We start from the raw sequence: 15,421 nt of genomic DNA on the forward strand, positions 1-15,421 counted from the left end.
GTAAACTGTGAATGTGATGAGGTCATTTTGACAGGACAAGGGGGCGGGGTTACGCAGCATCATTCTGACTCCGGACATTCGAAGGGGGCGGGGTTACGCAGCATCATTCTGACTCCGGACATTCGAAGGGGGCGGGGTTACGCAGCATCATTCTGACAGCCTGAGTGGGCGTGGTTTCGCAGCATCATCCCGACAGCAGAAGGAGAAGGAGGGCGGTGTTACGCAGCATCATCGGAGCTTGTCGTTTTATTGTACGGCTGCAGATGCTGAGAGGTCGCGATGAGAAATATGTAGGACCATGATTGTGGATTTGAGGTTTGTGGACTGTGGCACATCGTGGCGGATTGTTTTTTAGGTAAGCATAGCTTTATTCTGGGCGCATTTGAGTCTCTGCTGTTTTAACTGTGTGTTCGCCGTCGCTGAGATGTGCTTCAGAGAGCCACCGGACAGAATTAATGGCTTATAGAATGCAAATGCAGACGGGTGGAAAACGGCTGAAATGAAGGCATGTGAGAAAGCAAGCTTGCTGTGTGTGCTTTGGTTGTCGTGTGATGTGTTATTTTTGTGTGGATATGTGAGTGTGAATGGGCGAGCTCGGCCTGCATCAGGACGCGTGTGATCCAGCCCTGCAGGCCGTGATGAGGACACACTGATGCGGTGCATTACCGGTTATTATGCAGTCACATACATGTCTTCACTGATGCTACTCATATTCAATAGCGTCCAGCTCTCATCAAAGACGGATCATTTGACAGGCCTAAGGCAGTCAGTCACGTGACATCTACCGCTGTGTCAAAACGAAACGGTGACTCCTATAAAAGGGGGAAAAGCATGTAGATATTTCAAATATTTTAAAAATATAGGCTATTTAATACATAATAATATGGCTATAATAATATGGCCTATAATACGGCTGTTGCTGTTCATCCCTACTTAAAAATGCTTTAGGATTGTGTACAGCGTTATGAAAATTAACCAGGTTTAAATAAGAAAAAAAAAAAAAAAAGGTTGTTGTAGTTAAACCATGGTAACCACAAATTAGCCATGGGTTTGCTGCACTAACCATACTTTAACCATGGTATTTGTCCTAATAGGCCTACTGTGGTTATACAAATGGTATTCAATCCACAAAAAAAATATTAAAAAAAATAAATGGTTAGCCCTCTTCACTTTTACTATAATAAAACCATGGTTAATTTTCATAAGGGAGGATTCCTATTGGGATTTCGATTATTTATAATTTGTGACCCATAGGCTACTTATGGGGTCAAATAAGAATCACTTAAAATGGATAAACTGAATCTTAGAATCCTGTTGAATATTGAATATAACTCTACTCTTGCTTTAAATTAAAGAAAATCTCTTGGGATTGGGAAGATGTATGAGTTTTAAAATCCCAAAAGATTTTCTCAAAATTAATTTTGATGTCTTACAGTGGAATTTGATCCTTTTGGGAATCATGGAAGTCCTATTAAAACTTAGTGTTAGTTGATTGGATTTTATTTTTTTATTTTATTTTTTAGAATTGGTTCCAAATTATGATAGAAATACTAATAGGAATCCTTAGCATATTTAATAGGGACCCAAATACGAGCTTCTATTGGATTCAGTCAAAAGTGAAAAAGCAGTAGGCCTGATTATGTGATTAGTTTTTTTTATTAAAATGCTTATTGTTATTAAAAACAATATTATATTGCATTTTTTTGTACTCTATAGATTAACAGTTTGTTAGTCTTCAATATATTACAAAGAAAATAAATGTCGATAAGCTTAATGGTCAGTGTGCTTTACATTTTACAGTTATTGTTTCTTAGCATCTTAGTATATGGATTCAACATATTTAACCATTTAAAACATATGAATACAATTATACTATATTAATTGTACATATTATTATTCTGAATATATCTGTTTAATTAAAACTCTGAAAGAACAACATTCAAAGTGTTGTCTGTATGATTTTGGGTGATTTTTGATGTGATATTTTCTTAAAAAAACGAAATCAAGTGAAAACATTTTGTATAGATATTGTAGACAGCGGATCATTATGCACTGGTTTAACTTAGATTGAACTGAATTATTGTTAGAGACTGTTTTCAGAGAAACCCTTTGAAACAGAATTGTATTGTGTGTTTTTGCACAGGCATCAATTTCCAGCTTACCAGAAAACAGGGATTTTAGGATTTTTTTTTCATTGCGTGGGTGAACCTGACCCAAGCCAAGGATAGTGAAGTGTTCTGTAACCCTCTGTAATTGTGTTTGTGGGGTCTGGCGTCTGGTGTCAGTGGATGTAAAACTGGGTCATGATGCCAGTGTGTTTGTACGGTTGCCTCATGCTGACAGGAAATGGGCCAGTGCATCTGGAAGACTCTAACATCCCATTAACATCCCAGTACCTCCAAGAATGTGCGGCTCTTGCTCAGTGAAAATGTCTTTATTCATCAATTTTACCTTAAATTGCTAAATTTCAGTCTACTGATTCGTCACATGCAGACTTATTAGTGGTGTTTGCAAAGGCAAGCATCACCATTCATGCATACTTGTAGATTTGACAAACTTTAGTAGTACGAATGATTTGAAAAGTGGAAGTAAAACACACCAAACCTCAGTTTTTCTTTTTTCTTTTATGTATTCGTTTGTTTTTAAAGCTTATTTAGGTAAATCTGGCGAGATCTTTTGTTGCTTTGAAAAATTGGGCCCATTTCATTTAAGTGGCTTACACATTTGCCAACAAAATATAAAAGAGAAGACGAGATACCTTTCCAAAAACGATAAGGAAGCTGTAGATTTTAAGAAAATACAGAATAAAAAAAAAGAAAAACAATGTGTTTATGAAATAAGAGTTTAATGTGCACATTTCAGCTTGCTTATGAAATATAGAATAAAAGTGAAAAAAGAAATCGTAAATTGAGGGATGCACGATATATATCGGCCACCATATCGGTATCGGCTGATATATGTTAATTTTTTAAGTTATCGTTATCGGCCCGATAAGAAAAATTGGCTGATACATTAAAGCCGATAAATAATGTATTATTTCCTTCAGCTGAGACACTTCAGATGCGCACTGTTCAACATGATGGTTTTGAATAGCCTGAAATATGATTGGAATCATGTCAAAAAAGGAAAATACAGTTCAGTGCAACATGTGCAAGTCTGTATAGGCTTAATAAAATTATAGAGAACATTATAATTGTGTGCTTGGGACATGGCTTTTAATGGTGAGACTTTTGTTTTTGTAATCAGGCTCTCAAAAACAATATACAAATTTAGATTTAGATTTATCGGCCAATATATCGGTTATCGGCTTCCAAATATAAAGAATTATCGGTTATCGGTATCGGCCAAAATGTTCATATCAGTGCATGCCTACGCAAATTGTTAATCAATGGCAGAATATGTAGATACTATATAACTCATCGTGCTTGTGTCTTTATACTGGTTACTGAGAGGTTTTAGAATGAATGAGTGTCATGGTTATCATAGAGACAACGCTACATGACAAGCTTGCATATAGAAGTTGAGCAACCACCTAGTCACATTTCGAACCCGGAGAAATGTTTTTGGTATGATTTGGTTTGGAATCAGCAAAAACTGTGGAGGGGTCAAGTGTTAAACTTGGGTGCGTCCCACACCTGTGGCAAACACCTCATCTCTCTAACATGGTGGCAGCAAATTTTGCTCTGGCAAGCGCCACTATTTACAAATATTTTCTAAGATCTGCGCGTAGACACGACCACACCAGAGCCCAGAATGTCAACAGAGACCGCTCGACACGACAGCCATCCGCACGGATCCTCAGAAAAGACCACAAGATCCAGACAGGTCCTCTGCACAGACCAATGAATCCGATCTTCAAGCAAAAATAACTAAATTGATATTTGAATGCTGCAATCCACAACCTGATTTCTGACTTGTGAATCATAATCACAGCATGTTTGTTCATTGGCCAGAGGAGAACTGACCCTCTGAATGATCCTGGTTTCTCCCAAGAAGTTTCTCCGCACATACGTCAAACACGCACGCCTATAGACTTTCACACCTGCCTTGTTTGGTCCGGATTTTCTGACTTTCCAGTTTGATCCGAATCAAAATCACAGGTGTGAAACCTCCTCCCCCTGACCACGGGCCGGACCAAACACACGAAATTTGGTCAGACGAAAAGAGGTAGTCTCGGTCGGGATCAAACTGAACAAAGGTTTGGTTCGTTTCTAGTGTGAACGCATTTCCTGTATGGTTCAGACTTTCAGAGCATTTACAGGAAGATCCGCTGGTTCTCGCAGGATTGCTTGCACAACGAGGATGTTCATTTGGGGAATTTGAACTAGCCTCGAGTATACAGTAGTTGGAGCTGCAGGCAGTAATGCTGTAATAGTAACAGTGTAGTTGCAACGATATGCGTCTGTTCATTCATTGTTGTCAAAGTTACCTGCCGATTCGACAACACGCTGACGTCAGACGCACGTCCGTTTACAAACCGATCACTGTCGAGATGCCGCCCACAGAGATGATGACGACAGGACGCAGGTCTGTCATGTAAAGTTATTTAGTGCGCTCGCATAATTGCAATGTATGCAACTTACCGAATGTATAAAATGTATCAAAGCATGAACTTTGGGTCAGACTTTCAGGTGTGGAAACGCCCTGTGGTACGGATGTGCATGCCGTCACCGTGTTCACAGATTCATTGTTTTGTGGTTTACACGGAGATGGTAAGGGTGTCGTTTTCAAAAACTTGCACTTTGAAATCTACTTCAAAGTTTGCATTCTCAGGCCACCAGAATGCCGTGTTCATGTAAATGATCGGCCTGAACGCATTCAAAGTTTTCTATTTTCAGTTGAAAACGGTGTCGTGTAAGCGGCCCCTAAATGAATGATTTTTACAATTAAAAACTTACTTAAAGTTCCCCTGTAGTCAATAATTTTATCGCTTAAAACTCATCTTTAATCACCAAAATGACACATTTAAATGTTTTTTTACTTGAAAAAAAAGTCTTCATGACTTAAAATATCTTGAATGTAACTCGACACCCTTGCCTCATTTAGTATGCGTGGTTCTATGAATATGCGAATGAGCCCCGCCTCCACTCACTCACTCACTCACTCACTCAGAGATCCACTGGTTGACGATCACACGTTGATCTGATTGGTTACAAGGTAGTGTGTGACGTCAGAAACACCAGCGATTTCAAACAGTGTGTTTGAGACTGTCTTTGGTTCACTGCAGTTTTAAGCAGAAAATACTCAGCAATGCTGTCCACTTATGAACTTACACATGGTTTGTCTTAAAGCAGATTAAAAACACCACATAGACACATAAACTACATTAAAAGCTGGATTTTCACCACAGGAGGACTTGACAATGACTTGCATCTGGATCTGCTGTACTGCGGAAACAAACTTTATTGCATTATTTTCCCGTTATCTCTGTAAAGCTGCTTTGAAACAATCTGTATTGTATAAAAAGCGGTATAGAAATAACGTTGATTTGACAAATATAGTTTATTTTTATAATAGGCCATATAATATAACTGTACTTTTGCCTTCTCTGTATAAATAACATGAATATAAGAGTGGGATAATGTGATTATTCACTAAATATATACAGCATTGAATGTAATTTCATGCATCTGTGGTAATTTGTGCATCTGATGTGTTAGATGTGTTAGCAGATTTACAGTAAATGTTGCACTTACTAGAATGCAAAGCTCCTTTAAAAAAATATGTTTTCCACTTATACTTATCATGCATAAACAGTAAAAACAGACTCCTTCAGAGGGCTTTATGGATGCAGAACCGTATGATAGATAGACGGCTAAATCCGACCGGATGCACAGCTAATCTGGACGGTCTGCAGACAGATGGGAGAGGAGAAATCAGATTATTGCCCCACACAAATATATATTTTTAAATTTAGCATCCAGTGGCTACAGTGTGCGCTTTTGTGATTCAGTGGTTTCTGGGTTAATATGGTATTAGTGATCGTGTCTTTATGGCATTGTACAGTCAGTGTGGCGTCAAGATGCATTCTGTTTTTCTAAATAGTAAATTGTTGTCTTTTATGCATGTGTACAGTGATTAGATATAATAATATACTTAAAACATGTATATATAATACAGGTGAAACTCGGAAAATTTGAATATGGCGCAAAAGTTGATTTATTTCAGTAATTCAACTTAAAAGGTAAAACTAATATCATTACATGCAAAGTGAGATATTTCAAGCCTTAATTTTTTTTCTATATTCTAATTTTGAATTTGGGGTTTTCATAAGCTGTAAGCCATAATCATCAACATTATAGCAAATAAAGGCTTGAAATATCTCACTTTGCATGTAATGAGTCTATATAATATATTAGTTTCACCTTTTAAGTTGAATTACTGAAATAAATGAACTTTTGCACCATATTCAAATTTTTCAAGTTTCACCTGTATGTATATATATATATATATATATATATATATATATATATATATATATATATCGTGCGTGTGTGTGTGTGTGTGTGTGTGTGTGTGTGTGTGTTTGTGTGGTGAATGTCCTTAACATCAACCTGCAAAAAGGACAACGGATGAAAATTAGCCCGTGTTGTCTAAATCTGGCGCATTGTACATATTGTTATGTACTATTAATGTGTACTGTGCCTGATTAATTAAATACATATAAATAAAATCTATGCATGATTAAAGTTAGCATAATCTGCTAAAAGTAGAATTTGGTGTACAAATAAACCGAACCCATTTGAACCTGATGTCCAGAGAGGCAATTCTGTGACCGATATTATTCCTCCATATTAATTATGAAACAGGATATGAGAGAAATGTATGTCAGTTGTACAGTATTGGGATATGACAGTGAGTTTGGCATGAGCTTCTCTGGAGGGACAGAGCATCAGGAATCTGGTGGATTTTGCTGTCAGACTCGCACAGTATAATCAAAACATGTAAAGCTGTTAAATCTTAGATTCTGGTGGGCAGAACGATTAACCAAACTATCAGCTGGTACATGACATAACCGAGACGATCAGCATCATGCCAACAAAGTCGGTGTAAGAAAATATACAGTAAATGTAGCAGTTTCCCCAATGATATCACTGATCTTCTAAATACGGGACAAAACATGTTAGAAGTTAGTTTTTATTATTGAATAATACACAAATAAACTGATATATTTGTAGACTTAGATGTGACCAGTCACTAGACAAGTTTGAGTTGGGGAGGTTAGAATTTGTTTACGGTGTAATTTTTCTAAAAATGTACATTTATTTACTTCATAATATGTGTCAGCTCCATCAGACGCATTACAAAGCATGCTAATTTAATTTGATTCATCCAACAACAGTGTAAAGTCTTCAATGATGTAATAATTGGTGTTCAGTAAAGGGGATAAGTGGAAAAATACATTCTCTAAAAAATGTTTTCCTGGGTTATGAACAATCCAGTTCCTAAACTCCTCAATTCTCTACCGTCCTTTTTATTATGAAACATACATAACCAATGTCCTTAGGCAAATCAGACATAATATCATGTAGTTGAGTTGATGTTTTAATATTTTAACACATTAAATGGAAATAATAATAAAATATTTATTTCAAAATGTTCAGAAACCTTTATCTGAGGATGTTAAAAACTGGAGTACAACAACTGATAGACAACTATTTTTTAAGTTAATATTTAATTTAATACCACAACCCTTCCACTGGTTTTAGTTGTACAGGACGTCTTATTCTGGCTCTCCAGTAGATCTCAGAATACAAGAATCATATGTTCGGGTCAGTTTATTGATGATCATTATTATGTGCCCAATGTGAAAGATCTGTAGCCACAGATGTAAAATGTATGTAAAAAAATGTGATGTAAATGTAAACCACATCAATTACATTTGATTTGTGCCTGACCTGCATGACTTAATCAAAAAAAAAAAAAAAAAAAGATGTGTACAGATTATTTATTTATAATAACAACTGCAATATTCCATAAAAAAATAAGGGTGACACTTTACAATAGGGTTAATTAATTAACATTAGTTAACTACTTTAGTTAACATGAACTAAGAATGAACAATATACTACAGCATTAATTAATCTAATATTTATGTCAACATTTACTAATAAATGATTCAAATCAAAGGTTGTATTTGTTAACATTAGTTAATGTACTGTGTTTGAACTAACTTGAACAAACAATGAACCGCTGGATTTTTATTAACTAACATTAACAAAGATTCATAAATACTGTAACAAATATATTGATCATTGTTAGTTCATGTTAGTTAATACATTACATAACTAATGAACCTTATTGTAAAGTGTTGCCAAAATAAGAATGATCAATTTTGATTTCATGATGACAGTAGATGTAAAGATGCTGCTAATTATGAAAATAATTCCCCATATGCAATATATATATATAGTTTTGTGAGCACTTGTCAACTCCATCGGCTTACAACGTTTGACAAAACGTAATATTTTTCCACCGTAACCACTTGTTGTACAGTGGCGGGATGATGGAGTTGAAATGTTAAAGCTGTGACAGCAAAGACTTCAACATTGTTTGTATAAAATATAAAACAATAAATACATAAAACCTTCGGGACTACTGTGAGATGCACAATGAGCAGGAAATAGGAAAGGGGTCCTCAGAGTTAAAGTCGACCACGATATTGCCTGATTGATTCAGAATTATAATTTTTTTATTCTGTGTTGACACAAAGTGAGGACTCAACTTTGATAGGCATTTTTTATGGACAATATAAATCAAGATTTACTTTTTTGTATTGTTTGATATATTACAGATCTCTTTGTTTGGCAGTTTTACATGAAATCTCTAGAGATTAGTCCAGTTGTGTTTAGTTGTCAGTTGAAAAGTGCTGATAGATTGTGTATTAAAGTGATGAGTGTGCGAATCACGCTTCATATTCACACTTTCTCTCGCTTTGAGCTCAGAATATAAACACCCTGCGTGGATGACCTGTGAAATATATATATTCAAGACAGTGAACATCTCTAACACACTCTGTGCCTGATCCCTCATGTGCTTGATGGTTTCAGTAAGTACTTTGGTTCGATGGGAAATGTCTCCAGAACCATTATAGAATTAGAGAATCAATCGAGCGGTGCGATGATGCATTGTCTACTAAAGCCATTGTGGCAACATTTCTAATTTTGGGCGCACTCACTGCAGCCAATTCATGTTGGATTCTAGAATTAAATTTTTTTTTTTTTTTAGGGCTGTCAAAAGATTAATCGCGATTAATCGCATACAAAATAAAAGTCTGTGTTTGCATAATATATGTGTGTGTACTGTGTATAATTATTTATATATATAAAAACACACACAATCATGCACTCTAAAAAATGCCTGGTTGTTTTAACCCAATTTTGGGTCAAATATGGACAAACCCAAACGTTGGAACAAAAATGCAATTTAAAAATGTAACCCAATGGCTGGGTTTGTCCATATTTGACCCAAAATTGGGTTAAAACAACCCAGCATTTTTTAGAGTGTGTATTTAAGAAAAATGTGTTATATTTATATATAAAATATTGGTAACACTTTACAATAAGGTTCATTAGTTAACATTAGTTAACTTCATTAGTTAACATTAACTAATAATGAACTGCACTTATACAGCATTTATTCATCTTTGTTAATGTTAATTTCAACATTTACTAATACTTTATTAAAATCTTGTTAACATGACTTAATGCACTGTGAACTAACATGAACAAACAATGAACAGCTTTATGTATATTAACTAACATTAACAAAGATTAATAAATGCTGTAACAAATGTATTACTCGTTGTTAGTTCATGTTAGTTAATACATTAACTAATGTTTAATAAATGAACCTTATTGTAAAGTGTTACCAAAATATTTATATATAATATAAATTATATAAATGTATATACAGTATATAAATGCAAATATTTCTTAAATATATACATGAATGTGTGTGTATTTATACATAATAATTATACACAGTACACACACATATATTATGTAAACACAAACTTTTATTTTGGATGCGATTAATCGCGATTAATCTTTTGACAGCCCTAATTATTTTATTTGCAAATACCGTATATGTGAATTACCTGCTATGTAGTATATTTTAGTGTTTTTATATTTGACTAACTTCTGTCAAAGTCAGATTGTGATATTTCTGGTCTGTTAATAAGACTGCCAGACCTTCACAGAGAAAACTACAGTAATACAATATCTGTCATGACAACTCTCGGGATCAATTTTTTCACTCGTTTTGCTTTTGAACTGATTAATGTACAAAAATTACAATGTGCAGTTTTATTTTAAATTCACAGGCCTGCAGAATATCATTTGAAGGCAGCCGCATCGAAGCCACTGAGTTAGTATTTGGTAGAACTGTGGGGCCGACAATAAAGCTTAAAGGGGTACTCCACCGTTTTTTTCATATTAAACTATTATTCCCTTAACTAAGACGAGTTGATACATACCTCTCTCGTCTCAGTGTGTGCACTCAATCGCTCTGGCGCGCGGCGACACTTTGATAGCACTTAGCTTAGCCCAGTTCATTCATTAGGGACCAAACAGAGATGAAGTTAGAAGCGACCAAACACCTCCACGTTTTCCCTATTTAAATACAGTTACACGAGTAGTTACACGACCAAGTGTGGTGACACAAAACAAAACGTGGCGCTTTTCTAAGCGGGTTAAAAAGGATAACTATAATGTATGGCGGAATAGCACTCGGTCCACTCGTGTAACTGTATTTAAATAGGGACAACGTGGAGGTGTTTGTTTTGTCATATTACCAAACACCTCCATACTGTCATATTCAGATTCAGAGACAGAATATCATAAAGATGTTTTTGACTCAGCCCGTGACTTTTTTTTTTACCGTTTAGGTGTTGTTAGATGCTCTAATGTTCAGTGCTTTGTCAAATGCTGTCTTGCACCACCAGCACATCTTATTTTGTGGCTTATCTGTATTGGTTTGGGTGTCTGGTGTGTTGCACTGTTATATTAGCTCCAGAAACAGTGTCTCAGTCTTCATTCACAATCTCTTAATCACCGTCATGCCTCATCATCATCATCATTCACAATCTCTTAATCATCATAACTCCTCTGCATACTGTAGTCTGTTTATGTAATGAAGGTCTTCTTGAGTTTGTCTCGCTGTAGAAGTAGACTGACTTGCCTGTGAAGTGTGTTTGACACGAGCAACATCCCCTGTTGTTTAGTACAGTCAGCAGCCTAGATTTAGTATCTCACTGCTTGTGTGACAGCGCCTGTGTGTGTGTGTGTGTGTGTGTGTGTGTGTGTATGTGTGTGTGTGTGTGTGTGTGGGAGACTGGTTTACAGCACGTGTTGTCAAGGCAACGCTTGGCTGTCAATAGCTTCTACGTAGTCTCCTCCAAAATTAAACTGGACAAAGAAAAGCTGTTTATTATTAATAGTATAGATAGTTTCCTATTCAAGATTTTTGTGCTATTTTTTCTTGTCGATTTAATTAGTCTACTAACAATGTCTAGCTGTGTTCTTAAATCTAACTGAAAAATAGCCCAGAAACGATCATATTATTTGTATTTGTTTGTATAGATTCATATCTGCAGGCTGTCGGGACACATTTAAATATTGTGATCAAGCATGTCGGGGGAATTTGGCTAATTTTGTTAAACATTTCATTATTTTTTTCCTTTATATTCTCGTTTTCTGCTTTTTTCTTGTTTAAAATGTATCACTATTGAATCTTTATTGGATTATGCAGTGAGTTTCATTCATTTCATGTAGTATGTTGTTCAGTGTTACAGTGTGTTGGCTTTTTTGAAGTGTTTACATAAATATGTCACCAGGAAATTCTGTTTATTTTTGTATTTTTTCCACCACATTCAAATTAATTTGCAAAAACCATGAAGTTGGCTATTTTATTGCATAGTTTTTTAAGGTAACACTTTATTTTACAGTGTCCTAACCCTACTAACCCTCAACCAAATCCCAATCCTACCCTAACCCTATAAGTGCATGTAGTTGCTTAATATTACTCAGTTATTAAATATTTAAGTACTCTGTAACAATGACACCTTAAAATAAAGTGTAACCAATAACCATATTTAAATGTAAAGTCCAATAAAAATCTAAATGGCTTATGTTTATTTCACTCTTTGTTTAGATCATAACATGTAATCATATATTTTTTTATGGATTTTCGGTTTTTTTAAGACTGAAAGTGTGAACTCCTCCTATAGGCCCATTTTCCTGCCTGGAAGTTTGTGGTGATCCTGAACACCTTGACTCGCTGGTTTAGGTGTGTTTGATTAGGGCTAGAGCTCAATGTTGCTAGATGTGGCCCTCCAGGAGCCGGACTGGACACCCCTGGTCTGGTCAAATGAAATCCACACTTAAAGCATTTGAAAAAAAGCAGCAAAATTTATTTATGAAAAAATAAATAAGACATGGTCCAAGTTACCAAGAATTCAAAGTTTTCCTCTTATAACCAAAAAATAGAAATTTGAAGTTGAAATCAGTTTTAACAAAAAACAGGTTGAACCACAGGAACAACAAGTGCCAGAAGCTCAAAGGACATCTGATTTATTTATTTTTTATTATTATTTTTTATTACAGATCATTGCATTTTAATTTAAATAGTGTACAGGAGAGCTGCACTATTTTGGATAAATTGAGCTCCATGATTATCCCAGATTCTGAACAGACAACTAAATAAAATACATTTTAGAGGTGCTGACAAAGTATTAATTGCTGCAGTCTATTTAAATATGTTTAATTAATCAGAATGAATTACAAAATATACAAAAATGGTTTGAATTAATGATTCAACTCACTCATAAAAACTTCACTTGTTTCATTACAGGATGAATCCTGTAATTTTTGAACAAATCTCTTGAATCAATGATTCAATGACAAATACATTTTTTAAAGGGGCTATATGTAGTTTTCAGCGGCCTCTAGCGGTGATGTTTCAGATTGCAACCAATACGTTTACAAGCGAGTGCTCGTGCAAAATATAAAATCAAGATATATTTTACATGCTTTGTAGTAATGTTAGCTTACCTGTCCAATAGGATGAAAGCCAACTCCGGGTCTGTTTTAATACCCAAAACAAAGCAGAGGTTTCTCCGTGATTCAAAAGCCCTGCCGATGTTGATCCGTGTTTTCGTCTGAAGTTGATCCGATTCACGTTTGGCCGATTCACAATGTTTTTTATCATTATGTGGAGTTTGTGTTGGAGTCTGTGTTGTGCTGGGAGCCGGTCGTTTCTTAGTATTAGCAGACTTCATGTCATAATTTGCAGTGTCGTCGCTGTTAGTCAGTAGACGAGGCGAGAGGCTCGGGAGTGCGCATGCAGGTCTCAGTCACGGCACTGGATTTCGCGGTAAATCCGACCCGAAACATCACATAGAAATAGGAATACTTGCTTTCAGAGGTAATAGGAAAACCCGCCAAGTGGATCATTTTAATGTGAGATTACAACCCCTTCACACACAGGCAATAAAAAAAGGATTAATTTTAGTAGAAAAACTACACATAGCCCCTTTAACAGTCGCAGTACACCTACTGGTGTAACGATGCAATCGATACAATCGTTATTTGAAGCGGCAAGTTACTTTCAAAAGGTGATTTGCTCTATTACCCCTTTTCCACCAACAAGAACCAGGTGCTGGTTCAGAGCCAGAGCTGGTTCAGAGTTGGTTCGACTGACGAGCTTACTAAGAACCGGTTTGCCTTTCCACCGGCTAGAGAGCCACAACAGAGCCAGATCTTACGTCACTGTATACGTCTCATGTTGCCCAGCAACGCTAGCGCGGTAGCGCCAAACACAAACACGCCAGGCTTGTTCGAGATGCATCGGCTTCTTGCAGATGACATCAAAGCACTGTGATAGCGATCTAAAAGCACAAAGAGTCCTATGCTCTCCAAACACTACCGCAGCTCCGATCGGTCCTCGCCGCTCCGATGCATCTCGAACAAGCCATCAACAATAACGGACGTTGCAATACTATGGATGCTCGTGGGATTGCAAAAATACATCGGAATCTAACGCGTCCGTGCAGCGCGCCGTAACTTACATAGACGTATATTATAATCGAGCTGCTATTAGCTCGACTAGCTGCTATTTAAAAATGGCGGTCACAAGTTTCTATTCGACGTGTTGGTCACGGTAACCCCGCCCCCCAGCCCCTGACGCAAGCGGTTCTTACTTGGCTCCGTTCTAGACCCTGCAATGATTTGGTGCTACTTAAGAACCAGTTTTACTGGTTCGGAGCTGGTGCTTTGGCGGTGGAAAAACAAAGAACCGATTTGAAACTAGGCTCTGGCTCCGAACCAGCACCAGCTCTGCCTTGGTGGAAAAGGGGTATATTTTGATCTGTTTGTATCCGAACTATAAACTTTTATCGCAGTACTTCTGTGATCATTTGAATTACTGTACGAAATAAATAATGTGTGGTTTAAAAGACTGTCTGTGTGAAGATGATGACTCTTCTCTCTGGGTCAGCGGCAGCGCAAACACAGATCTGAAATCTGTAATTTAATCTTGCATCTCTAGTCTACAGTGTGCATGCTTAGTTGGGCCTCTGTTATTACCATTAGTGTAAATCCTAATATAAATTTGTGTTCCCATTTACACCCACAGGTTTTCTGACTCCAAGGATAATGAGGAAAAGACGGAACTGGAAATGACAGTGTAACTTGACGTGATGGATAATAATACGAGTGTTTGAGGAACCCCTACATCTGACCCAATGGCAAAGAAAGGCCGCGCCAAGGGCGAGAAGCCTGAAGCACTCATCTCAGCCTTACAGGCGGCCAATGAAGATCTCAGGTCCAAATTAACCGATATTCAAATTGAACTGCATCAAGAAAAATGCAAGGTAGGCAAATTTACATAGAGTACTAGTGAAATCTGAAAGTGTAGCATTCACAACGAACCCTTCATACTCTCTGCCAAAATGTAAAAATGCCATTTTTAACAAGTGCATGTCTTGGATCCCTTCCAGAATCAGCAGAGGTGTAAAGAGTACTTGAAAACCGTACTTGAGTAATAAGGCATTTCTGGAGTAACAAACTTTACCATACACTGTAAAAAAAAATGTTGGTTTAACTTAAAAAAGCAAGTTACCTTGTTGCCTTAAAATTTTGAGTTCGTTGTAATGAAAAATTTGAGTTAATACAATGAAGAAGAATGGTTTAATAAACAGAAACTCAAAATAGTATGTTATCCTCACACATTAGTTATCGAGGTTACAAATTTGGACAGTCCTGCAATTGAAGGCCCAAATAATTTACACAGTACATTGGTTCGTCTTGGTACCTTAGCCACTGGTATTCTTCGAGCCACTGGTGTCGAAATTCATATATCCGTATCGTTTTTTCCGCGTGTGCTTTTCCTGACGAATCCTCAGCCTCATCATTCTCACTCA

At 36.4% G+C, this 15,421-nt stretch overlaps 1 protein-coding gene across 3 annotated transcripts in view; it reads left to right on the forward strand.

The window, feature by feature from the left end:
* The first annotated feature begins 200 nt into the window (after positions 1-200).
* Positions 201-15,421, forward strand: part of jakmip2 (janus kinase and microtubule interacting protein 2) — a 49,549-nt gene continuing 34,328 nt past the window's right edge. For all 3 annotated transcript variants that reach the window (XR_013794477.1, XM_079585092.1, XM_079585091.1), the window contains exons 1-2: positions 201-355; positions 14,635-14,872. Coding sequence is in view for 2 of the 3 variants with exons in the window: in XM_079585092.1 (XP_079441218.1) it covers positions 14,744-14,872 (129 nt within the window). In the remaining variant the exon portion in view is untranslated. The remainder of the gene's footprint in view (positions 356-14,634; positions 14,873-15,421) is intronic.

Source organism: Phoxinus phoxinus, assembly GCF_949152265.1.
Source record: "Phoxinus phoxinus genome assembly, chromosome: 17".
In the NCBI taxonomy this organism is placed as follows: Eukaryota; Metazoa; Chordata; class Actinopteri; order Cypriniformes; family Leuciscidae; genus Phoxinus; species Phoxinus phoxinus.